General features: G+C 42.2%; 1 protein-coding gene across 1 annotated transcript in view; it reads right to left on the bottom strand.

Annotated features, from left to right (window-relative positions):
- Window positions 1-26,282, bottom strand: part of meis1b (Meis homeobox 1 b) — a 77,985-nt gene that overhangs the window by 40,241 nt on the left and 11,462 nt on the right. Inside the window, exon 7 of the mRNA XM_030155188.1 lies at window positions 22,055-22,166. Coding sequence (XP_030011048.1) covers window positions 22,055-22,166 — 112 coding nt within the window. The remainder of the gene's footprint in view (window positions 1-22,054; window positions 22,167-26,282) is intronic.

Below are 26,282 nucleotides of genomic sequence, written 5' to 3'. Positions count from 1 at the left end.
TACCTGAGGTGGAAAGAGTAACACGGCACTACAAAAGGGGAGGTTGCGATGAGGGGGAAAGCAGAAAATAAAAGGAAAATAGGTGGAAAAAAGGAAGTCAGAGACACAAACAGCACTAACAAAGCTAGCTGCTTTTCATAACAATGGCGTCATGGCTGCTTACAGCAACCTGTAGGGCTTCGATAAGGCTCTATTAAGGCCAGTTAACCTCACCTAAGGGGAACACTAAGACAGCTTAGAGTATTTGAGCACTGAGAGGAAAGTGAAAGGAAGGCGCTCCGAGGGCCTTTTCTCTGCATTCAGACTCAACAGCATGAACTCTTAGGTACGCACACACGCGCACACCCGCGCGCGCACACACGCACACACACACATATTCAAAAATACCCAATTACTGTAGGTTATTCTATACAGCACCAATGGAGAGAAAGAGGCTCTTCCCATCTGTGGATGTGAAAAGCATAATTGTTATTATCATTATTCAAAAATGCGAGCCACCCCTCAATGAAAACGATAATCATAAAAGAAACATGAGGCGAGGTAAACAAGTGGCACCCACACTGCTAGAAATTTCAGCAGCTGATAACTGACTTTTGTCCTGTACTGCCTCTGTCAACTCCAAAAGAAGGGAAGGAATGAAGCAAAAATAAAAACCGCCGAAGCAGTGCACAGAATTGGATCCTGTTATTTATTGATTATACCCAAAGCACTTCTAAAGCTTTTATGTGTATTCACTGTGGCACGAGTAGATAGCTACATTCAAGCAGACCCGCGCTCCGCTAACTTACAGAGGGCGACACCCAGCACCTAGCTAAACCCTAAGCCCCGATTCATCGATAATTAATGGGGATGTTGGCGCTAATCCGGTTGGAGATGACTTTTTTCCAGCCTGCCACATCAATGGAATAATCAAGGGCCTAAAACCCAGGCCTTTGCTCCCCATTACCTCAGGCAAAAGAATTCCTGAAAGCATGCCTGGAGGGCACCTGAATTATATACACCATTAGGAGAGAGAGACTCTCAATGATCCATACGAAACAACACTCTTGGCTACCTCTCTCTCATTCCCTCTCTCTCTCTGTCCAACTGTTCTGGCAGAAGGAGATACATATGCACACATATTGAAGGCTTTTTAATGAAGCTCTTGTAGCAGTGGAGGTGATGCTACGGAGAGTGGGGGAGGGATATAACAAGAACCTACTTTTATAGATGATGCGATAGTGATGCAGATGCCACCCACAGCTTATTAGCAATGCACCAATGCATAAACAGTGGCGTCACAGTTGCTCTACAGTACCAAGACCAAATAATATAAAAGTTGGAGTAATGCAGTATCCACAAGGGAGACTGGAGTTCTAAATCTCTGTAAAATAATTAGTAAAGTCACCAGATAATACTATAAACCATTAGCTATGTGCATGATGTTGTTTTTATGTCATCAATAAACCAAAACCCCCAAGTTCGCCTGCTATAATATCCATTGCATACATAAAAAAACACTATACCCCACACATACACCCACCAATCCTCTAGACGTCTCTGTGTTTAGAAATACACTCCCATTTCAAGTTTAAGTTACATCATTAGTCCAGGACAAATGCAGCCTGGGCTTAACAACTGAGTTCATCCTGCCTACTGTTTCAGGGGAGAAATACACCCGCCCCTCTCTCTCTCTCTCTCTTTCTCTGTGTCTCTCAGGCTGCTGGAAAAGAGGAGCGAGCTGAGCCGAGGCCCTGTAATCTAAGACCAGATTTTCATTGGAAGCAAATGCTTTCAATCCGTTGTAAAGACCGGCTCATGTTCAGCAAAGCCTACAATAACAAACGGAGGGGCTTGTCCCATGCAAGTTAGGGAAGCAGAGGCAAACGGCTGGGGTAGTGGCTCAGAGTGAGTGGGTGAGTGAGGGAGTGGGTGAGTGAGTGGGTAAGTGAGTGAGTGAGCAAATGAGTGGGCATGCATGCAAGCGAGCAGGCTCAGAAAGTGGTGAGAAATCGTGAGAAGCATCAGGATGGGGGGAGAAAACACAAAGGGGAGCACAGAAAGCACAGAATAGGTGATAAAAGAGGATGTTCGGAGAAAACTGTTGCAAGCAGTTACATGCTTCTGGGAGTGTTGCCTGTGTTCCATTAATACAAAATGCAACACTTAATCCAGTATATAAAAATACAACACTTAATCCAGTATAAACTCACTTCATTCATTAAAACTGCTTAATATTGAAAAATATATTGTGGTATCATGAGAAAACATACCATACCCTTCTATGAGTCATCCTGGACTTAGTAAAACCTAAACCTCTCTCAATATTCTCCTCTTTTCTTTCCTTACCCTGTACTTCTTAAGTCTGACCTATAGAAGGGGAAGAGGGAGGAGTAGGTTTGGGGAAGGGCTGTCAATTTTATTGGCATTTCCATTTTCACTGCAATTTGATACCAATCACCTCCACAAGGTCTGGGGCTAATTTCTGCTTTTCTTTAACCTGCTCAGTCAAAATAGGAACAGGGGGAGAAAGAGGAGAGGGACTGTGGGAGTGAGGAAGGGTAACGCAGGAAAGGTGTTGAAGCCGTGTCTGGCAGCCATGTTGAGGAAATGTCAATGGTGTTACCTCAGCCTTTGAAAAAGAGAAAGCATATGAGAGCTGAGGAAAGAGGGTAAGAAGAGGGAGCGGTTAAAAGAGACAAGCTGTGGAAGCTTAAACCACTGCTACTAACAAAGGCCATTAAAGGGGAAAAAAATAATAGATAGGGAAGGGAAGACCTACTGACTGACACACTGAAGTTAATCAATGGAAAAACAAATCCACTGGCCACTGTGATGTGTAATTTATTTTTCTGCGATTTTGCCCTTTGACGCCCCACAGTGCAAGATTTTCGATCCCCAAAAGCTCCAAAAAAGAAAGCTGTATTAGAATAAAAATGGTGTAATTGGCATTATGTGTTGAGGATTTTTATGCAGTGTCTTCCTGATTAATTTCGATTTTTTTGTAGATGTATTGCAGTGTTATCTCATGTGCTTTTTTTCCAACAAAATCCTTGAATTGCTGTTCCACAAAACAAAAAGAATGTCTGAGTCACAAAGACAGAAAATCTATATAATCCAGACTAAATATATGTCTGCAAATGACAGCATGGTAGAAAGGACAGAAGGGATGACCTCCTTTGTTTCAACAGTGTTTTAAAATGTATGTAATCTAGTAGTATAAGTTTCCTCTCTCACAAACATTGTCATGCAGGTACTAAGTTTGCCAATAAATGAGCTTGTCAGTCAGTCAACCAGTCATTTCATTCCATACTCGGTCAACCAGTATGTATTCAGTCTATGAAGCCACCAAATCAGTCAGCCAGGAAGTGAGTTAGTCACTTATAAAGCAATGTTGTCAGTCAGATAGAAGGCCAGAAAGGCAGCTAAAAAGTCAGTCAGCCAATCAACCAGTCAGTCATCCCTTTCCATACACAGGCTGCCAGGCTCATTAAGAGCATCAGCAGGCTGTAACTCTGGGCTGCATACATACAGTATGGGGCAGCCAGGCTAGTAAGCTCTAGTCTCCCCACGAGGAAAAGCCACAGGCACAACTCTGGGCCTGGCCTACTGATCGGCCATGACGTCTTTGCAGCTAGTTAGAGGAGGGGCTGGGAGGGGTTGGGGTGTCTGTGCTGAATCAATGCCGGACTGAGGGGGTGCATGTTCATGTGTGGAGAATGCATGCATGCATAGATGTGCATTCGTCTGTATGTGTGCATCTATCTCTTGCTTTCTTTATGCATGTGTGTTTCCAGCCACAGAAGCCCAAAATGTTATGTGTGTGTGTGTGTGCATGCGTGTATGTGCATGTGTGTGTGGCAATTAGGGAGCAGGCCAGTGACTGGAAGGAGCCAGGGGCAGTTGAAATGCCCCGGGGCCAACCAAGGGAAGGAATATTTTATCAGTCCCCTCACACGCTGTATACACAAATACACACTCTGTCACAAACACACACACTGTGAGCAAACAGATAATGACATATAAACTAGGTTAGCTCTCTTTACGCATTTTTACTAGCTTCGTTAGCATTAGCTAAACAGACACTTACTTCTGTGCTCATTCAGCTTCAGTGGCTTTTATTTAAGCCTCTCCAGCACTTCATGTTTCATTCTTGCCATCCCTTCCGTCCTACTTCATTACTTTTCTGTCTCCTCTCTCTGTCAGCTGGAGTGTGAGGCTGGCATGGAGGATATTTGCACAGTACTGGGGATGTAGCAGTGAAGCACTGTTGTCTTTATTCACTATGGGTTTGAAGTTTTCTCACTATGTAAATCAAACAGACATTGGCGAACAATATTTCGCACATTAAATATAGTTAAAAGTTGATGTTAATTGGGTGAACACAGTTCAATATCCCTGCCTTGAGGTTTTCAGTCCACCTCTCCTCAACCTCTGCTTAGTAATGACACTTGCGTTCCTCTTGGTATCCATCTCCCATGTCTTCATCAGTTTTCCATATCTCTCTGTCTCAAGGCATACCCTGACATTATCAAGCAGTATCTAGGCTAATCTGTTATGATCTGATTATAAAGCGTTTCTCAGCGTAAGACAGAGATTGGTACTACCTGCCCCCTCTGTGCGGGCACACGTGCCATTCCGAGGTGTCAGCCATTTTTCTGCTGCCTGGCAAATTAACAGCCACAGATTCACCAGTCAGTCATCTGAAAAAGGCAATCTTGTCAGACACGTCGCTTCTAGCGTGGAGAAAATTATGACATTTAGCTTTCTAATAATTTTTTTTCTGCATCAAAGTACAGCTAAGATGAGGAATAAGGGTTATAGATATTAGCTTTGGTTTCAGATGTCATGAGTAGTATCCTGTTTGAGGAATCATTCACAGATGGCTAAGCATTTTGGAAGGCTTTGTAAGATGTTTTTGCAAGATTTTATAGGCCGTGGATGGACTAAGAGGGAGAAGGAGTGGAGACAGGTCCTTGAGTTTATGACAGTGGACTTAGTGTATGGGCTATTTGTTGTGTGAGAGTGTCTTTCACTGTGTGTGAGTGACCTGGAGCTGATCTCTCATGGGCCACTCCTAGAGTTTCACACCCCAGAAAGCTCACATGACCCTGGTTTGGCTGTCCAGGCAAGTCCTAGGCCTCAGGGGCCTCCTACTCTGTTCCACATGGGATACACACATTTAGCTGAGAAATTTATACACACACTCAAAACATGATACATGAAGCACACACACACATGCTGATGTATATTCACAGCGGTACTGTCCCTCTCTCTTTTTTCCTGCTTTTGCACACACACGCAAACACACACATACATTACATTCCCAGAAATCCTCAGAGGGGCAAAGAAGGGCTAGGAGGAGGGAGGGAAGGAGGGAGAGGGAGGGAGGGAAAAAAGAAAAAAGTGGCGTTTATTGTATTCAGGCCATTCATAAGCTCTAGACTAGAGAGGGGGGTACAGGGGGCAGCAGGCAGTGGGGGGTTACCTTTGCATGGCTCTGGAGGCCCCTCCTATCTCCAAATATTCTGGACATGCTGGAATTCCCAACTTGGGGCACATTTTCAAGCACTGCTCCTTTTACTACAATTACTCACACTGCCCATTTTACACAGCATGTTTGATGAGGAAACTACAGTGAACGCCGCACATACACAGTTTTCATACAAAATACTCACTGTGACCAATGGTGTTTTTCCAAAAGGAGAAAAGGAGGGAGAGAAATCCCCTTGACTGTTCTGCGGATAATGGCATGCGCTGTCGACAAAACAGTATGGCTAGTCTAGACTTCTCTTCCTGCCTTTGCCAGTGAGACACTCTGCTATTTTCAGATCTTTGTTCAACCTCCAGCCAATGCATTTGGATCATATCAGTTAAGACAAGAGATTAATTTCTGAACAACCTATACTATCGGCCATACAAAGAAAAAAAAGATTAAGTAGAGTGTTATATTAACAAATAAATATATAAATAAAAAATAAATACATGGGGCTGCCAGGTAAACAATCAGGGGAGAACTAAGTAATTGCTTCCTGTAATCAAAGACAATTCCATTGAAGTAATTATAGTAAATAACGAGTGCTTTGCAATAACAAAGCGGGTTATTCTGAATGATGACAGTTTTGTGGATCAGTGCTGACAGATTCAATAATGACTAGTAACTGGTGAGTCATTTACAGGGGTTATTTGTAATTAAAGCACACTGGAGACTTCTTGTTGTGAGAATCTGAGCCAAGTTTGCAGCAATTATTTCATTTGTGGTGGTCTGATGAGGAGGACATCAGAAAGCCAGTGACAGGGACTGTGTTTTACTAACAACAAGAACATAACACTTATTCTGTTCAAGAGTTAATTAAAAGCATTTGTGTAAAATTCAGGTCTGTGAGGGATGTAATGGAGTGCGTTGTTGTTAGTTATCAAACTGTAAACAACACATTTGTGGATATGCAAGTATGGATTTATTTGCTCTGATAAATTTCTGCCTGTGAATTTTCTATATCTCTATTTTTTTATCTTTGTGTCTGTCTCTGTCTTCCATATAATTGCACATTAAATTTATCAGAGTTTTACACAACAAGCAATTCAAAGAGGCCAATTTGGTCTGCAGAAACATAGAGAAAGGCATTTTCCACTTTTTGACAATTACATTATTTATCAGATAAAGTCAGTAGATCAGTCACAGTCTTATCTAGTTTATCAGGCGACTGTTTTAAAAATGTTGAATATCATGGCGGTGTCTCATTCTCTTTTTGTGTGTATGTGTTTCAGTGTGTTATAGCAGAGGTCCATCCACTGGCTGTGAGGAGGAAAGGAGGGGGGGGATCAGGCCTGTTGACATAGCCATAGGTGATGGCAAAAATGTCAGTGTAAATGTGACTGCTTTCTCTGTGCCATTTTCCCGTAAAGGGTCATCACCACAGGCTGGCTGACACGCTGGAAACTGCCTCAAGCGCGGGGCACCGACACGACATTAAACTGCTGTTCGCCTCCACGCACACAAACGCACACACAGACAACCACTGCCTTTCATTCCCACTTCCAGATCAGTCAAGAGAAAAAGAGAGGGGGCAGAAAGAGAGAGATGGTATAACCTGAAATGAAAGTGTAGAGCGATGAATTCACCCTTTCATGTTGAGCACTTTTGCTGTGTAACTATTGATTTTTCCCCTCTTGCCTTTGTGTTGCCGTTTTCTTTTTTTCTAACCTGAAGATAGCAGGCCAGAGCCGGTTCAAATGGGAGCACTTGTGAGGGGGGCCCATGGATTCTTCAGTGAGGGGAAGTCCTCATGCACATCCACTCAAACACACACAGGCTCCACTGAAATTTTGCCTCTTTTGCTGCTTTCTCACTTTTAACTCTCACTCTTGCAATTGTTTCGCTGCCTCTCTGGCTTTTGACACCTTCAACTCTCCAAGCTTCATAGTACAGCACACGTATCGAGAGAGGAAGAGAGAGGAAGGGGGGAGAGAATAAAGTGGACTATGGGAGAAGAGGGGAAGGGGGGGAAGGGATGGCAGAGAGGACAAGGACTATAACAAAAGCTAAGAGCACTTAACAGCACAATGGCACGGAGGTCCTTTCCAAAAGTCAGCTGATGCGCTGAAGGGCGTTCCAAAGTCCTTCAGTGGAGACATGGGACAAAGAGAGGGAACCTTCAACCAAACTAAAGGGAAAGCATATTTAAACTCCAATTTGATGAAAAGAAAATGCACATTTCCAGTGCAATGAATAAGGTTTTGGTGTAAGTGAGACTTCTAATAAACAAGCAAAATATCACATTTTAAGTGAGATTATATCAAAGTTTTGAGCAACAACACACTCCCTCTGCATGGTTACGGTATAAAAGCATTGTATTTAGAGAAGTTGAATTTACTGACAATGCACACTTTTCAATCATCAGCATCCTTTACAAGCTAAATTTAGTAAAAAGTAAATGCAGCAGTACTAGTAAGCTTATTTTACCAACCAGTTTAATGAACTAACATTAAGTGAAAACGTATCATTTCACTTTCAAACATCAGTCTTTTCTCTCTGTGATCATCTCTTATGTTTGGGGTGTAGGTGCTATTAACCAACTTGCATTTGCCAAAGAGTTTACTTTATAGAGCCAGTGAGTAAAGCACTTGCCTGTGCATTTTTTCCACGTGGTAACTATCTGACTGCCACAGCCTCTGATAAACACTTATAATACACAAGGATTTTCCCACCCATGCTAACCTATCAGCCTCAGCCAAACTGCAGCATGTAGTTAGATAATACAGGCATGCTAACCCTGCGGTGGCAAGAGCTAATAATAGTGCATTAGCCTCCACTGGGACTTTTTTTTTCTCTTTTTAGGGAATAACAGAATGTTTTAGCATCACTGAATATAATATGGTCCACACCCACAAGCTCAGGTTTACTGAAGGGGTGGCTAAGAAAACAGGATAATTCATTATCTGTAAAACATCCCACTCTATTCAGTTCTGTTCGTAGGTGCTTGCTGCATTTACATTTCATGGTTTTAACGGACTTTTAATAAGTAAACATCTGTCACATGTCACATCTGCTGTTTTTTCTGACTAAATTATGAAAACGTGGACCATTGTAGATTCAACAACAAAACTCTTCGTCTCAACTTCCTGCTTCTCGTCAGCGTGTCCTTGATAGGCACAGGATGTGGTGTTTAGGGGGATTTGTAGTCCTATCAGCCTCCCCATACACCGGCCAGATAAGGCTTTTGGGACAGGGGTAGAGGAAGAGGAAGTGAGTGGGTTTACAGCGGGCCTACTTCCTGTGTTGCATGGGTCCATGTGGGCCAGGGTGATATGCCCCCCGTGGATGCTGGGCGCTCTCACCACACAGTCCCACCAAGTCACTTCCTGAAAGAGGCAGTCCTCTCCAGGGGTGACTTCCTGTAAAAGTATGACCCCTCTACCACTAAAGGGAATCGGAGTGGAACAAAAACCCCAGACTGCCCTTTTGGAGCTTGTGTGTACAATGTATAAATGCACGATATGTGTGAGTGTGTGCGTGTTTGACACTACCATTAAGGTCTTTACTCCAAAGGTTATCAATGGTGAGAATCTCAACCCCCAGTCCCTGCTCATCTCTTTGAGTTTCACTGGCTTGAAGCGAGAAGGGACTATCAGGTTACATCCAAATGTGTGTGTTTTTGAGTGTGTGTACCTTAAGTGGCATGCCTTGTGTTGCATCGCAAACACCGAAAGTAAACGGCCTCGCTGCCCTCCAGCCCACCCTGCTGATCTTATGTTTACCTACAGGTATTTGTTATCAAGCCCCCCCCTTTTTTCTTTCTCTAAACTCTTAGAAAAGCTTGCAGAGGTCTTTATCTATCCCTATGGCTGGTATCCATGTCAAAGGAGAGGGGGTTAGGAGGGTAGCATGCTTAGTCTAGGTCAGCCTCCGGTCAAGCTTTGGCCCAGTTATAAGACACAAGAAATCCATCCTTTTCCCCCACTTTCCCAACATACCTGGGCTTAAAAACCATACTCAGTCACCTCAGCGGCTAGTATTTTATATTATATCCAAATATAGCTCACAATACCTTCTTGGCTTTTATTCATATAATGATCGCAGAGGAACGCCTAATAAAACATAACCAAAACACTTACATTACCCATGCTCTAAGGACTTTGCATATAATTGTTAAAATGTAAAGGGGGCCCTTTGGCACTTAGGCCAGGCTTGAATGTAAGAGGCAAAGGGAGCTGGAGTGTGTCTCTTTGGGGTTATCAAATGAGCGCCAACAAAAGTCTAAGTAGCATCGACCCATATTCAATAAAAAAAATAAATCCACAGGGACGCTGGTTTTGACCAAATATGGCGCTTCTGCTGGTGTTTTCTTGGCATGAAATTGGCTTTGTGTGGGTGTCATTTGGAGAGCAGGCTGGTAAAGTCTGCAGTTCTTTTGTTAGAAAAGGGGGGGCTCCATGCATAATGGTCTTAGCCAGGGAGGTCTGGAACTGTGTCCATAAATTGAATTATTTCAATTTGAGGTAGAGGGAGCGAGGGAGAGAGAGAGAGAGAGAAAGAGAGAATAATCGAGAGTGGCTATGAGAGAGTGTGTGTTGCATTTACATGTGAACATATGCATGTGAGTTGATGGAGGGAGAGAGAGACTCATTTTTATTCCTCTATGGGGCTCACATTTACAACTGGGAATATAAACCAAGTTGCAGGAGATTACAGAAGAAGCCAAATGTTACCTTGCAGCTGGAAGCTATAGTGGATAAAAAGGACCACTGGATGAGGCCGCCATCACCACAACAACAATTTCCTGTCTGAAAATTACAGTTTCAGGATGACATGTCTTTCTATTCTTACAGAGAGAGATCTTCACAAAAATAAAAAAAGTTATTCCCTGACTTTTTAAGGTTAGAAAAAACTATCTACATGCCATTCCATATTTATCTTCAACATACGTATTAATATGTGTAATAATATTTAATTGAATATTGAAGCTATAGTCATCGCTGCCTTATGAATATGATGCCTTATAATAGCTGAAACAACAGATGTGTGAGTGTGCTTGTGTATATCTTTGTGTGTTGGGGTGGGGGAGAAAATATTCCTGACACAATATAATCGGCAGGAGACCATATGGCAAACTGGCAGCAAGCTATTTATCCTTATCCTCTTTGGAGGCTAAAATTAGCACTTAGCTGTTTGTAGCTTTAAGCTGGACTCCAACCACTGTGATAGGGCTAATAATAATTTAAAAAAGGAAAAAAAAAAACCCACCCAGCTGGCACAACTCCTCCTCCTCTGCTGTAGTCTGCCTCCATATTTCCCCCTCCCTTGTCCTCTTCATTCAGATAGTTCACCTCTACCTTCATTGTGCAAAACCTTATCAAATTTCCTTTCATTTCAACAACAAGTAATTTTAATCTGGCCAGTTAAAACTGCATTAATATCACATAAGTATTTGGTGAGCCAGGTTTCCTTCTAAGCCCATGTGTCAGGAAAGCCAGGATTTCCTGAACAAGGACCCCCTTGGCTAGCTTAAGAGCGTAGGATGATGGGGCTAATCTCTTTATCAAAAGCTTAAATAAATGTTAGTGTTGTGTGTTTGTGTGAGTTTATGTGTGGTGTTTGTGTGAGTTTATGTGTGTGAGTTGCTAATTGTGTGGTTTTGTGTGTGCCACAGGCCCAAACAATGCTCTTCCACTGAACTAGGTTCTAATACTGTGTCTCTATGTTCTCCCCATACGTGCTGTTCTCACTCCCTTCTTCATCCTTTCTTTGTTTTTAATTTCATATTATTTAATTTGCAAAAGTGGCTTCCAAAACAAAATTACTTATAATACACTAATTACTAATATATATATATATATATATATATATATATATATATATATATATATATGATGCAGATAAATAATTATCTGTAATAAGAGTAAAAAGGCTTGCAGGTAGTTGATGCAATCCATAACACTGTTGTTATTTTCTCTGCCATGAACACATCCGCTTTCGTACAACGAAGCAATGCCCTCTGTCAATGACGCGTCATGGGCTCATATAATGGTATGAACGCAGGCCATTCACGGGCAAGCACTTCGGTTCCCAATGTAACTGGTGCGGGAACCAGTTCCGACACCAGGCTGGCTGGTCTGAAAACGGCTTAAGAGAGTTCAGCCAGAACTCGATGAGGCTATGGAACAACGACTCTGGAAGCAAACTCAAAACCAATTGCGCAGGTGAGCATCAGATGTGGCATATATCAAGGAGATGCTCTGTCTCCCCTGCTGTTCTGCATAGGCCTAAACCCCCTCAGCCAGATCATCACAAAGAGTAGCTTTGGGTACCGGTTCCAAAGTAGAACAACCATCAGCCACCTCCTCTACATGGATGACATCAAGTTGTATGCCAAGGAGCGTGACGCTGATTCCCTGATTCACCTCACTCGGATATACAGCAAAGACATCAGGATGTGATTTGGACTAAATAAATGTGGGTGGATGGTATCTAGAAGAGGAAAGGTGATCACAACTGAAGGGGCTGAACTAGCTGAAGGGAACATTGCAGATGTGCAGGACAGTTACAAATACCTGGGGATCCCGAAGGCGAATAGTAATCATGAGGAGGCAGCTTGGAGGTCAGCCACAGCCAAATTCTTACAGAGGGCAAGTCAGGTCCTGAAAAGTCAGCTGAACGGCAAAAATAAGATTCAGGCCATTAACACGTATGCCCTACCAGTAATCCGATACCCTGCTGGTATAATATCCTGGCCACTGGAAGAGATACAAGCCACTGATGTTAAGACATGGATGCTCCTTACTATGCATGGAGGGTTTCACCCTAAGTCCAGCGTCCTGAGGGTGTACACCCAGAGAACGGAGGAGGGCCGAGGACTAGTAAGTGTCAGAGCTACTGTCCAGGAGGAAACAGCAAGCCTCCAGGAATATATCAAGAAGATGGCCCCCAATGACCAACTGCTGAGTGAATGCCTCAGGCAACAAAAGCCCAGTAAGGACGAGGAACCAGAGGGGGTATCATGGAAGGACAAGCCCTTGCATGGCATGTACCACCGGCAAATTGAGGAAGTGGCTGATTTCGAGAAAGGACACCAGTAGCTGGAAAAAGCTGGATTGAAAGACAGCACAGAGGCACTACTCATGGCTGCACAAGAACAGGCCCTGAACACCAGAGCAATAGAGGATGGGGTCTACCACACCAGACAAGACCCCAGGAGTATGCTGTGTAGAGAAGCCCCTGAGACAGTCCAGCACATCACAGCAGGGTGTAAGATGCTGGCAGGCAAGGCATACATGGAACGGCATAACCAGGTAGTGGGCATAGTGTACAGGAACATCTGTACCAAGTATGGACTGGAGGTCCCACTGTCCAGATGGGAGACACCCCCAAAGGTGATAGAGAACAAACAGGCCAAGATCCTGTGGGACTTCCGGATCCAGACTGACAAGATGATGATGGCCAATCTGCCTGACACAGTGGTGGTGGATAAACATCGGAAGACAGTAGTAGATGTTGTAATCCCAAGGTTTTGCAACATCAGAAAGAAAGAACACAAGAAGCTTGAGAAATACCAAGGGCTGAAAGAGGAGAAAATGTGGGGTGTGAAAGCAACAATAGTACCAGTAGTGATCAGGCACTAGGGGCAGAGTGGATGACTTCAGATGATACCAGGAACAATGTCAGACATCTCTATCCAAAAGAGCACAGTCCCAGGAACAACTAAGATCCTGCACAGAACCCTCAGGCTCCCAGGCCTCTGGTAGAGGATGCAAGTCCAAAGGAGGTACTGCCCAGGTGGGCGATATATATATATATATATATATATATATATATATATATATATGTATATATACACACACACACACACACACCAAAAAGAGAAATCAGAAAAATCAGCTATCATTTTAAGAGGTTCTCTGTATAAACTTGAAGGAGAAAAAAAAGAGAACACATTTCATCTTGTCCTTCATTCTTATCACCCACTGGAAGAGGCGATCAGTGATATCCCAGCTTGCCATCAGGGTTTTTCCTGAAAAGTTAACATCTATGTGATCAGGCGCCTCCTGGGCCCTGAGCTCAGCGAGGGGGAGGACAAGGAAGGGAGGGAGGTGCGGCAGAGGCAAAAGGAGAAATGGGAAGACAGAAGGGAGGAGAGAAAAAGAACATTTAGTTTTAGGTCATTTTATCAGCCAGATGTAATGTGTTGTGACACGTCAGTGATGAGTCGCTGTGATTTTGCTGTCAGATTCCCTATGAACCTGCACTGGCCACGATTAACAACCAGGGCATTTTCTGTCTGTGAGAGCTGGGGTGTATGTGTTTCAGTGTGATTCCAGGCAATTTGGAGTTGAACTGACACCAGACAGAATGAAGAGCAAAAAATAGTGACAAGTTGTCACCATTTTGCACGATAACAAGTTTCCCATGATAAAAACAGAAGAACCAAACACGCACATAAACACACAAATAAATTCACATATGAATGAGCCTGATAAACCGTCCTTTCCTTTTCATTTGCATGACAAGTGAAGTACCACATTTCAAGTTGTTTAATTTTACAAATCAAAGAACTTCAATCCAAAAGGAGATATCCAGTAATTTGACAAAAGTGGCATCTTCTTTTTCAAGACTGTGATTACATATGAAGCATGCAAATTATGGTACTTCATGCAAAAATAAAACCAAATTGAGTCCTCAGTTGACACGTTTAATGTTAGATCTTGAATATAGAGGTACTCAAAGTAAACATCCTCATGATAAATTTGATCAGTCTTAAGTAGAAGAACACCAGTCGCCTAAATCTTCATTTCCTCCTCACTATATATTCTGCTCCCCCACAAACAGTGAAATATTCAGGGGAAAATTGAACAAAATATTATATAGTCTTTATCACATTTACACATTTAACTTCTCTTGTCATATTCTCTCCACCCTGAAACACAAGAGACCTTTACAAGGCAAAAGTGTGTGTAAATAGTATCTTTTAGCAAACACCAGTAATTAGATATAGGCATTTGGCATTCACGCCAGTCGCAAATTAAAGAAGAGCGCTTCCTGTAAACAGACAGCGAGAATGTGTCTACATCATTAGTGTGCCACAATTATAACATAGGAGCTAAAGATACATTTCCCTCCCGCTTGCACTCCCTCTCTGCAGCAAATGAAGTAGAACCTCCTTTTTTTCAACAGCTTTTGTACAATTTCTCTAAGCAGCCAACTTATAGATGTAATCCAAAGTTCTGTTGGTAAAAACAGTAAAGACAGGAACTTTGCAGCATGTATGAAACATAAGTGACACAAAACAAAACACATTCTGAATGAGACAAGGGCACAATAGGACTGGAGGAAGAGACTCCATGTGCCTGCAAGCCATGAATGAATATGTATTTCATGTAAATTGTGCACAGAAGGCATATTGTAATGGTCTGGGCTAGACTTTGCATTTCTTTGGTCATGCAAACATGCCCACATGTAACCAACAGACAGACTGAAAAACTGAACAGAAAGTTCCACAGAGGGTGAATCATTTTCTGCACCTTCAAATTGTGCAAGTGATCCATCAGATCTTTATTTGGGAGGTGGGATAATAGCCAGAGAAATACAAACAGAGATAGGGTGAGTATGAGAGAAAACTGGAGAAAGAGATAATGGTGGGCAAATACAATACTCACATGATTACAATGTCCACATGCCCAGACACACAAACAGCTTATAAATCCCCAAGTCAAACAACCTTTAACACGTTATCATGCAGTTTTATGACCGTTACCTTCTCACACAAGAGATGTTTAGTCAAACCAATAAAATGCAAGTTAGTGAACCTATTTAGCAAAACAGAAGTTTCACATGTGAAAAGAGGAGAGGAGAGGAGAGGAGAGGAGAGGAGAGGAGAGGAGAGGAGAGGAGAGGAGAGGAGAGGAGAGGAGAGGAGAGGAGAGGAGAGGAGAGGAGAGGAGAGGAGAGGAGAGGAGAGGAGAGGAGAGGAGAGGAGAGGAGAGGAGAGGAGAGGAGAGGAGGAGAGGAGACAATATTTACTTGTATTTCAAGCTCTTTCTTCCACATGACCCAGACAGCAGGGTGACACCAGCCTTAATCCTAAAAGCAAACTTGCCCCTCACTCTGGGAACATGATACAATTTCCTCTTTTTTGAGGGGGCAAACCCAGGCCACACTGGGTTTGCTTATTGCCTACTAGGCAATAAAAAGTCATCAGCTGCAATCATTTTGTGTGAGGCAAGTCACTAGATGTTAGTTAAAGTGTCGGTCAGTGCAATAGAACAAGATCATAAAGATCTCAGTGCATCTGAGAGAGCAAGGTTGAGATTGGATGCAAAACAACCAAACATCTCCTTTCCCAGGTAACCGCAGATAGTAATGTTTGAGATGCAGTAAATCCAGTTAACGCTGAATAAACACTGCTACTGGCAACAGTGAGTTGTTGTGAGACTTTCTCAAGGCTTTTTGAGAAGCAATTACCTTTTACGGCTTTTCAATACCAATTTTCATAAACAGCATGCAAACAGACAGTTTCCAGATATTAAAGTGATTTTATAACACATACATGCTTACACACACTTGACTTGAACCCACCAGGGAGACTGAGTGAACTTAAGGTAGACTGGGTTCTTTTCATTCACCTCTGAACTGGCTGAGAACATATGACTGCAGTGCACACACCTCAACAGACTCCAAGACAACACTCAGCAGCACTTACCACACTCATCAGGGATAACTGTTCTGCCTCACTCTGCTTTCCCCACTGACTTAAGAATTTTCACTCAGCATCAGATACCCACAGACACTGCTCTGATCAGTATCAAAATGCTTTTACAGAATCCAGCTTGGCTTTCTACATAATTCTCCTCATCCAGCTCTCTCATTTCACCACTTCTTTCTTTGAATCTTTTTACTGCTTTTCTTAAGTTGACTTCAATGTCTCTTTCTCTCACTCAGACGAAATCAAAGACAGAAACACGTCTGCCAGCTACTGTACTTACACACACCTCCAGTAACACAGGCTGCAGACTAATCAAGGGATCCGCATACCTTTTATCTACCCACAGAGCCTCACATTTAAACAGATTACGGGAAAGCTGGACACCCATAAGACAATTACTGGACTAAGGATCTTCCTCAATAATGTCTAGACAACGTCTAGACAACCTACACAGTAAACTTTGTACCATTTCTTTTTTACTTTCTTTTTATAAGTTCGCAGTTGAAATAAATAAATAAATAATTTCAACGCTTTGAGATCAGTGACATCTACAAAGATGTATTAAATCACAAATTGAAAGTTTATTAATTTTTTGCCAAAGTGTCTTTACCAACTTTAAGAACCACTTAACACATACAAATGCAGATAGCAGTATGTACACACTAAGGTATAAGTAAGTTTAACAAGAGTCATTACATTCCATCACCATCTAAAACACAGTCTGCCTACTTTTAAATCAAATACAAGAAGGATGTCATATGTGTGCTAATGTAACTTCTACAGATTCCCATGCCTTAGTGACACTTACTTAAAGTGTATGCCATTATTATCTCTTTTTCAACATGACACAAAAAATATTCAAGGGAACCTACTGGTAACTGGGAGAGAAAAGCTAGTCAGGGAGAACAAACACACTGCACACAAACATTGACACACACGGTTCTCTCTTCCAGTCTACTGGACAATCGGACCAATTAATCGGTGACTTTGAGGAGGCCACGTGAAGCTGAGCGATTGGATGAAATGCACTGGCTGCTGATTGCTTGGCATCCCTGTCCATGTCCCTTTTTGCCCGCCCCAGTCCTGGAAACTGTCCAATCAGAGGAGAGAGAGAGAAACAGCTCTTCTGTGGCATGACCTTGTTGGAGGGCACATAGGTCATAGGATGGATGAATGGGTAACAACATCAGGAATATTGCAGCCTGATCAATGAGGAATCACAGCCAGGGGAGCTTCTAACTCAGACCATAAAGTTGTGCCGTGAAACAGTGTTTGCTTATATGTGAAAGTACAGAATAAAACTATGCCAGCATTAATATTTTAAGCAACAACCTGAAGAAAATGCACATCAAATTTATGCTGACACTGTACAAACAATATATTTTAGAGTATGTCTAAATAAGGTCACCCAAATAAGTAAAAAATCTATATCAAGGCAACAGCAGTCGACTGTTATAGCAAAAACAAAGAAATTGACCTAAGAGCAAGACGTCAGGCTAATACATGGTAATCTCAGACCACTACTCAGACACTAGAAATGTATGCAGACAATAACAAATAGCCTAACAGGGAGCTATTTGCCTTGGCACAGCACACTGTACTCCTTACAAATGGTCTGGGTAATTGGTGATACATATCTAATATCGCCAGTCATCGCCTCACTCCCTGGATGTTTCTGACAAGCAGAGAAGGAAACCCTGTAGTTTAAAAAACAGAGTAAAAAACCCTGCTCCACTCCTCTGTTCAAGTCGGATCCACTGCGCTGCAGCTGCCCGATTCAGTGCCTGAATGTTATTCTGTTTCCCCTCACACGCCAGGCCCTCGGAGAAGCCAAGGGGTGTCCTTACAAATTCACACAGGCAAAGAGGAGTACTTTATACTAGGAGAAAAAGAGAAGGCCCGGTCATGTCCGTAAGGGACCCCCTCCATTGCACGCATATATGATCTGTTAGCTTTTCCTCTGCCCTTGGAGTATTTTCTTCACAGAGAAGCATGATCCAAGGCTCAACAGCTACAATGAGGTTTCTCCAGAGGGCTTCTGTCTATGAAACAAAGGGGCCCGTTGGTAGGAACTAGCTAGCAAACAGCTGGGCTAATAGAGTGGGACTAATTAACTACAGGGTCGTTCTCTGACTCTCCCTGTCGAAGCTTGCTCGATGTTTACAAAGATCTCCCAGAGAAAGGGAGGAGAAAAATAAGAGGCTTTCTTCTTTGTCTGCTCTTAAAGGAGAGAGAAGACACCCAGGAACGATTTTAATGACATGTGTGAAGCAAATGTGATCCTCCCTCCATTTTTTACAGACTGCCAATGGAATTTAGTGTTAGAAAATATCATTGTGGTCTCAGCGTAAACACCCATTATGAAGAAGATGCCATATGAGTATCGTTACCACATGCAAAAAAAAGACTCATCTTTTAAATGACTCACATTACTCACTTAGACATTGACAATGCTGTGTAAAACATAATCTTGTTGACCCTTTCAATGCTGCTCTGCAGATGTGCTCAACAACATGGTAATGTAGACCTCACATCTTACATATACTTACATTGGATTTGAGAGTGTGATTGCTACACTACATTTCCAGATAGACTTGGGAATTTTTATACAACTGGGTAGTGAACCGTTCAGACACAAGGGCAGAGCGGAGCATGTGTTTGTCTTAGGAATAGCCCCAGAAAAAAGGCTGAGAGACTGGAGCTCACTAGTTAAAGGCCCTCAACCGTTCAGCATCCTTCCTTGCAGCTGTTTTGCTCTGCTGAAGAGGGACGATGGAGGGGAGAAGGGGGCAAGCATAGAGAGGATGATAGAGATACAAGTAGGAAGAAATTAGAGGAACAACTGCAAGCATGAAGAGCTGGATGTAAGCAAGTGGATTGGTCAAAAATAAAGATGACAATGAGAATAAGTCAGAGTAAAAAAGGGGATAGTTATTTGCTGTACAGGTTTAGAAGCTGCAGAGAAGATGAAGAAAATGGAAAGAGAGACGGGTAGGGAAGGTCAATAGAAACAATCAGAAGAAAGGATGAGATAGGAGTAAACAAGAAGTACAATGAAAGGTAAACATGAAAGAAAATAAAAGGGTTATGGCAAAAGGAGCATCAGGAAGAGAAAAGAATAGGGCAAATGAACGTGTTGTTGGATTGAAATTGAAATTGCCCTTGACAGAAAAATGGCAGCATCACTCCAAACAACAATTGCGTACATTTATAAGACAAGACCTGTGGTGGCCTTGTAAATACTGAGAGGAGAATGCAAGAAAGTGTATAAGACGATGAAGGAAGCAGCGAGAAAGGAGAGGACAAAAGAAAAGAAATAGATTAAAACAAAAGTAAAGATGAATCAAAGACAAAGTGAGGATGGAAAATGGGACGAAAGAGAAGATGATTAGACAGAAACAAAGAGGTGAGAGAAAGGAAAAGAGGGATAAACAAAGGTAGTGTTTTAGAGAGAGTGGGAGGCATGACAGAGGAACAGGGGGAGGAGAGAGAGGAAAGCACAAGGATACACAAGGAGAGAGAAACCGACAGAGAGCGAAATGAAAGAGAGAAATGGGAGAGTAGGTGGGAGACGAGGGAAAAGGGGAGACGTGAGGTAGGATGCAAAGATGAAAGAGCGAAAGAGAGAGTGAGGGAGGAGAGACAGGGGGTGAAACTGTCGGGAAGAGAGCGAGCAAAGTGCCAAACAGATAAATAACCAGCTTACTGGGATTACCAAGTGACTGACACACAATTTGCCAGAGCCAATATGACGTGGCAGTGATAGCTCTTAACCCATATAAACCTGAAACCGGTCCAAGATGTCCTGTGGTATTTACTGTTGTCACTGCATCCTGCTTGTGTTTGTGTGTCTGTGTGTAGGTGTGGGTGTGTGCGCATGCCTGAGCATCCACATAAACAACACATGAACAAACACACACTGACATCAGGGTACCTACAGATTTTACAAAGACACTTAAAGAGCTGTAAAATTCTACTACTAGAGTTGAATATGTGATGTGTTTAATTGTTGATGTAATTAGTGTGCAGCTAGAAAATAATGATAAAAGGAAAATAAAGCCAAGTTCTGTATAAATGTAAAATTAACAGTTAAGATATCAAATTTTTTTTACATGATTTCCCTTATTTGTTGTGAGCAATATCACATTTTCAGGACCCACAGGTATCTGATACCTACACGAATGTTTACCTCATAACTGATGTAACACTACAGATCAGCGTACCTGATTCATTAAGTTGACACACAGTAAACACGTACACATTCACAACATCTACATTGTACACACACTTACTCACATTTTACCCTCTAATGAACTTCAACAAACAAAAACTGCAATAGCAGGGGAGAGGTGGGGGGTGGGGGGTGGGGGGTGGGGTGGGGGGGTAGAGAGAGATGGGGAGAGAGAGATGATGAGAGAGACAGACACAGTGAGAGAGAGTAAGAGGAGGCGGTCCAAACGTAAGGAAGGGCCTATAATTGGAAAGATGTGAAAAATGAAGTGTCAGTTTGGTCAATACAGGGCAAAGGTCACAGAAGCAAGAGCCAAAACTCGGCACAGAGCACGCTCATTAGCGCAACCAATCAGATCGTGCCTGGCTGCCCCAGACCATTAGTCATCAGAGGTAGAGGCGTGCACATAGGACAGACACAATATGTCGCTTTGTCCTTCTCTATTTTCCTAAAATTCACTCTTTTATCGCCCGCAAGTCCCTCTTCATATCATCAGTTTCTTCATCTACTTTTTTTTCTCCAGAAACTCACCTATCAGACCCTCTGCTCTGCTGTCTCTTCACTAGTCAGAGCATGAGTATGAATGGAAGGGGGGGGGATATGAGTACACAAGGCACAGGATAAAAAGGATGACACAGAGGATGAGACAGACAGAGACAAAGAGGGACAGGGAGAATGTGGTGACTATATAAACGACTGCTCGCTGGAGTGGAAGACATGGCGGCCCTCTTTGCTCCCACCCAGGCTCTGCCTCCTGGCACTGGCAACCCTGCAAACTGCTCGCCTTGACATCGCCTTCAATAATATATGAAGTTGCTTTTTTGCCTACAGTTTATTTGCAACGCTCACTCACAACCACCAACCCCTTCTCCCACTGCTGCCTCAGTCTCTCTGACACACACACACACACACACATTCTTAGAATGCATATACACCAGCATAGGCAGAGTTGTGAGGTTAAACACCAACAGTGATATTACGTCCAGTATGAAAACAGAGCCAAGTAAACACAATGTCAAACAGTAAATCTAATTATTTTGTACATGTATTTCACTCATTCTTATACAGGGTGCTTCTGTTCTGAGTAATTTACCAAACTTTCAGAAAGGGCAGCAAGTGCCAAATACTTTAACTTCATCATTAGACTGTACCAACACGTCAACTTTTACAGATGGTGCAAATCAGTCTGGTTTTTAACTTAGATATTGTTTGTTTCTTGCAAAACAAATGGTTCATGAAGCAGATTTTTACACACATTCACACTGAAGCAACACAGCAAGAAAAAAAGCCTCTCTACAGAATTCATGTATGAGCGATCCACTACACCCTGTCTATTATGCCAACGTGTCCCTGAGCAAAACTCTGATTCTAGCATCAGTCTTGTTCAGCTGATCATGACCTCTGTTACTCTCTGTGAGTTACTACTAATAACTGCAAGCTCCAGTAAAGCCCTTCTCCTCTGCAAACAGCCTAATGTAGGCTTTCCAATTTCATCTGACCTCATAAATACATTGTTTACTACATACTTGATGTTTGATATGCAGTGTAATATGCAGCGTTTTGGACATGTACACTGTGTCTCTGTACTTCCTTTCATCTCCAACAGATAAATACAAAAGGCAGAAGAAAAAAGAACATTATCTCTTACCTTGTTCACTGCTGTTGTCGCCACTGTGCGATGTGTGCCCACCGCTTGATGGTCCCGGTGTGCCCCCAGAGCGCGTAGATGCTGTGTCGTCATGATCTCTGTTCCAGGACGTCTGTTAAAGGAAAAGGGACCAGAGAGGGAAAAAGGGTCAGTCAGTTCATCCTCCATCAACTCCTGGTATCTTCACCCTGGTCTTAATTATTTACATTGATTTTGTTTACAAACTTTACAAATATGTGCATATTTTATTACCTTATTGTCTAGAAATGACACACACAAAAATGCATAAATAAACACATACACTCCAAAATAAATTCATCATTTGCAGACTTTCGGTATAGTAACATTTGTGTGTGTGTGTGTGTGTGTGTGTGTGTGTGTGTGTGTGTGTGTGTGTGTCCAAGCAATAATTTTATGGAATGAGGATTATTGAAGAGAAAGGCCCAGACGAATACCAAGTGAACATACTGTATTAGTTCCCAGCTTTCTGAGGCATGCAATCCACGGCTGCCTCCATTTGGCTCAAACTACTAGCAGATGAAAATACAAAACAGCTACAACTTAAGATAGGCCGCAACAAGCGCCAGAGAGTGATGTCATCCCAGCAGAGCAGACCCGAGAAGGAGACGGAGAGAGAGGTAAATAACTTCAACTATTGCTACATACGTGTAAATCCTTTGTTTTGTCCAAAAATGAAACAAAAAACTGATGACCAATCCAGTAATGCTGACTTTGTTTCATTTTAAGAATTTCAGAGCCAAGACGGAGCCAAGATGGAGACACGATGTAACCAAATAAGCAAAAGGAAGCTTGAAGTCCTTCAAAACAAAAAGCGAAACAAAACATAATACATGACAAACTTGACTACAGTTGAGATAAATAAAAGATCCGCCAAATGCTTGACTAGAGTAACAGGTATTTATATTTTTAAACACACAATGACTAGACAAAACCCGCTGAGTTCTGGTTTTCTGGATGACAGATTATGTTGGGGGAGTGCAGAACAGTACTGTACACTATAGAATAGGGAACAAATGGTCCAGACAAGAAGATAAAAGGCACACACACACACATTATATATATATATATATATATATATATATATATATATATATATATATATATATATATATATATATACATATATACAAACCAAAGTAATGTGACACATGTAGGTTGACAGATGTCACACCACACACACACACACACTGCATGCCACTAGCTCAAACCACAGATTTTGTGCTGTATGAATATTAAAGTTTGTGCAACATACATACTGCACAGCTTCCAAAAACACATACACTAACATAACGCGCACACTGCCCCATGGAGAGATGTTATGTATGAGTAAACCTAAGCCAGATGTTACCTCTTATCTCTTAGTGCCTCTAAAAAGCAACATTAGTAGTGAGGACAGGAGAGAAAAGAGACTTCAAAATAGTAGGAAATGGAATCTAATGTCTTATCTTGTGCAGCAAGGTATCACAAACAAACACACAGCGAACAAAACAGACACACACTTGCTGAAGTCTCCTGTGACACCTGTGTAAGCTATCTTTGCTCTGTCAAATCAAATGAAGCAGATATCAAGGGGCAATGTGGTGTTTGCGATGCGCTTTTAGGGCTATATGACGAAATGAGTGATAGAAACACACTGAGAGAAAGAGAGGAGTGAGAGGAGAGGAACACACTGGGTAACAACTGGTTTCAATCGGGACACTATGTGTGGCACTGCCTCTCCAAGAATTGTTTTGAGTTCAGTTTAGTATTTTAAAAAAAATGACATTTAATTCATGACACAGGGTTTGTTTTAAACAAAATGCACATGAAATAAAATAACAGAAAAGAATATACAAGTCAGCAAATTCAACACATTTGGATTATATTAAAGCCTGTTTGATGTTCCTTGGCTATGAAATTATAATCCAGTTCTTACATGGACGATATAATCGTTGTTTTCTAAATTAGGCTTTAAGGCTTTACAGAAAAGAGGAAAAGTCACTGCACAAAAGCATGACTAGGATAGCGATTGGGAAGATAAACGTTGATTTACACAGTGATAAGATAGTAAGAGGATCTTTTTTTCCTCTCTTACAAATTTCTTTTTTTGCTGACTATAGAACACTGAAAAATGAAACACCCATGCATGACCGAGTAACTCCAGAAAACATCAGAAGTGAGGTAATCCAGACCACATGCTCAGCACGCAAACAGTTAACACAAGCATTGCCAGCTCCTCTAAAAGTGCAGCTTTTAAAAATGAGCAGAACTTGTTTATTCAGAGCCCTGCGAAAAAGAATAGTACAGTACCCTCGGGAACATTGTACAGCAAGTATTAAAAAACCCAAGAGCCCCAGCTTACAGAGAGGATATATTTTTTTCATTTTCTTTTTGTTTTAATTCTGTAACAAATTCCACTTGAAAATATAATTAGAAAGTGGTGGGGGAAATGGCAAACTATTGCATTAGCTGTAATTGAACAAAAGAGCGCTTTGCCTGCTGGGAGGTGGCCGCTGAGGCCCCATGGGAAAGGGGGTGGAGCTCAGACAGGGCCTGGTGGCATCTCCGCGGGGACGGGGAGTTTATTTATAATCACAGGCCGCCTTTGGACTGAACAGGCCCGGCACTGATCTAACACGCAATTAATACACACACGGCTGAGATCACACAACCTGTACACACACACACACACACACACACAGAAATACATACCAGTACACAGAGGCCACACAGTCTACATACACACACACACCATACGCAGATACCAGCACAGGTTTGGGTCATTTTACTTCTACACATAAACTCATATAAATACTTTTCATCTACCTTCTGCAAACACTTGATTCAACATTTTTTTTCATTCAGTCACTATTTAATAAAAGACCACACCTCGACCACAAAACACACAGCGTCAAAAATAACACACACCCTGTGCCAACATGACTGCAGCACACAATGAAGAGGCCCACCTTAGAATTATGGGATATGTAAATTCACAAGATGAATAGATGCATAAACAGAAAGCTCGAGGAAAGAGAGAAAGAGGGTTGTCCTTGTGCACACACAGCTCCACACTTGATTTATTCTGTGCCCCCTTAATGAGCCGCCATGGATTTTCTCCCTGTCTCCCCTTATGTCTCCGTCTCTCTCGCTCGCTCTCTAGTGCAGGATGTAGATTAATTCACTGCTTAATTGTTTAGTAAATTCAATTTTCCACATTCTATTCTGCCTAGGTTTAGCTAAACTTCTTAAATCTGCCGCGCCAAGCCAAGGGAACCCTGTTTGAGAGCCATACATACCTTTTTTCTCTTTTTTTCATTTTTTTTCATTACCATTTTTCTTCCCTCCACCACTCTAATTCGCCATGAAAAGATTTTCCTTGCTGGAAATTCTGATTCCGCTATGATCGGTGAGGCATTCCAATCCAGTGCATTCTCATTGTGCCGCATCTAAGATGCGAGGGGGGCTTCCCTTTCTCGCTGTGCCAGGCCCCATATCATACAAGCGCTCATGCAAGAAATGTTGCCTTGCCAATTCATTTGCAATAATAAAGAAAATGGTTAAGGTTGTTGTGCTTTGCCCCCCACCCTCTGCTCTTTCCTCTTCTCTGAAATATCTTTTTGTGATGATATGGATATTTACTTTTCACTCTGTGCCAGTGAGCGTGCAGGAATAATCATATGTGCATACTTAACAGCATAGACATAAATATCCAAATAACCCCCCCACATATACAATCTTCAGTGGTGGTACATCTGAATCAAAGATGACAGTCGTGCTACTCCATCCCCCAGAATGCTTTGGTGCATCTGTTCTCTGTGGTTGTTTTCTTTAACACCATTTTTGACCTTTGCAACAGCGCTGCTTCCTCAAGTTGAAATCTGTGAGAATGCCATGTGTTGCAGCAGCAAGATGGCCTGCAATAACTCGGGACACATTCTCCCGCTCAGCTGAATGCTGCTGAGAAAGCTGTTAGCGAAAGGGACTGAAAGGCCAGCTATTGTAAATTCTTGTTTACTTTGGTTTCCACTGTGACTAGATAAAGCAGGATCTGCCTCTCTGATAACCGGCCAGGCAAGTGTTCGCCCGACTACCTCTGCTTTCTCTGCTCTCTCCTCCCCTCGCTGCAATATTAGTGCTTCCAAAATGAAAAGAGGGGGTGATAATGGTATGCGCGGTGCAAAAAAGAAAGTGAGAGAGCAAAAGACCCCCTCCCATTTTATTCTGC

Source organism: Sphaeramia orbicularis, chromosome 15 (assembly GCF_902148855.1).
Source record: "Sphaeramia orbicularis chromosome 15, fSphaOr1.1, whole genome shotgun sequence".
Taxonomy (NCBI): Eukaryota; Metazoa; Chordata; class Actinopteri; order Kurtiformes; family Apogonidae; genus Sphaeramia; species Sphaeramia orbicularis.
The sequence above is the reverse complement of the archived record's forward strand: the minus strand, read 5'-3'. Positions and strand labels throughout refer to the sequence as shown.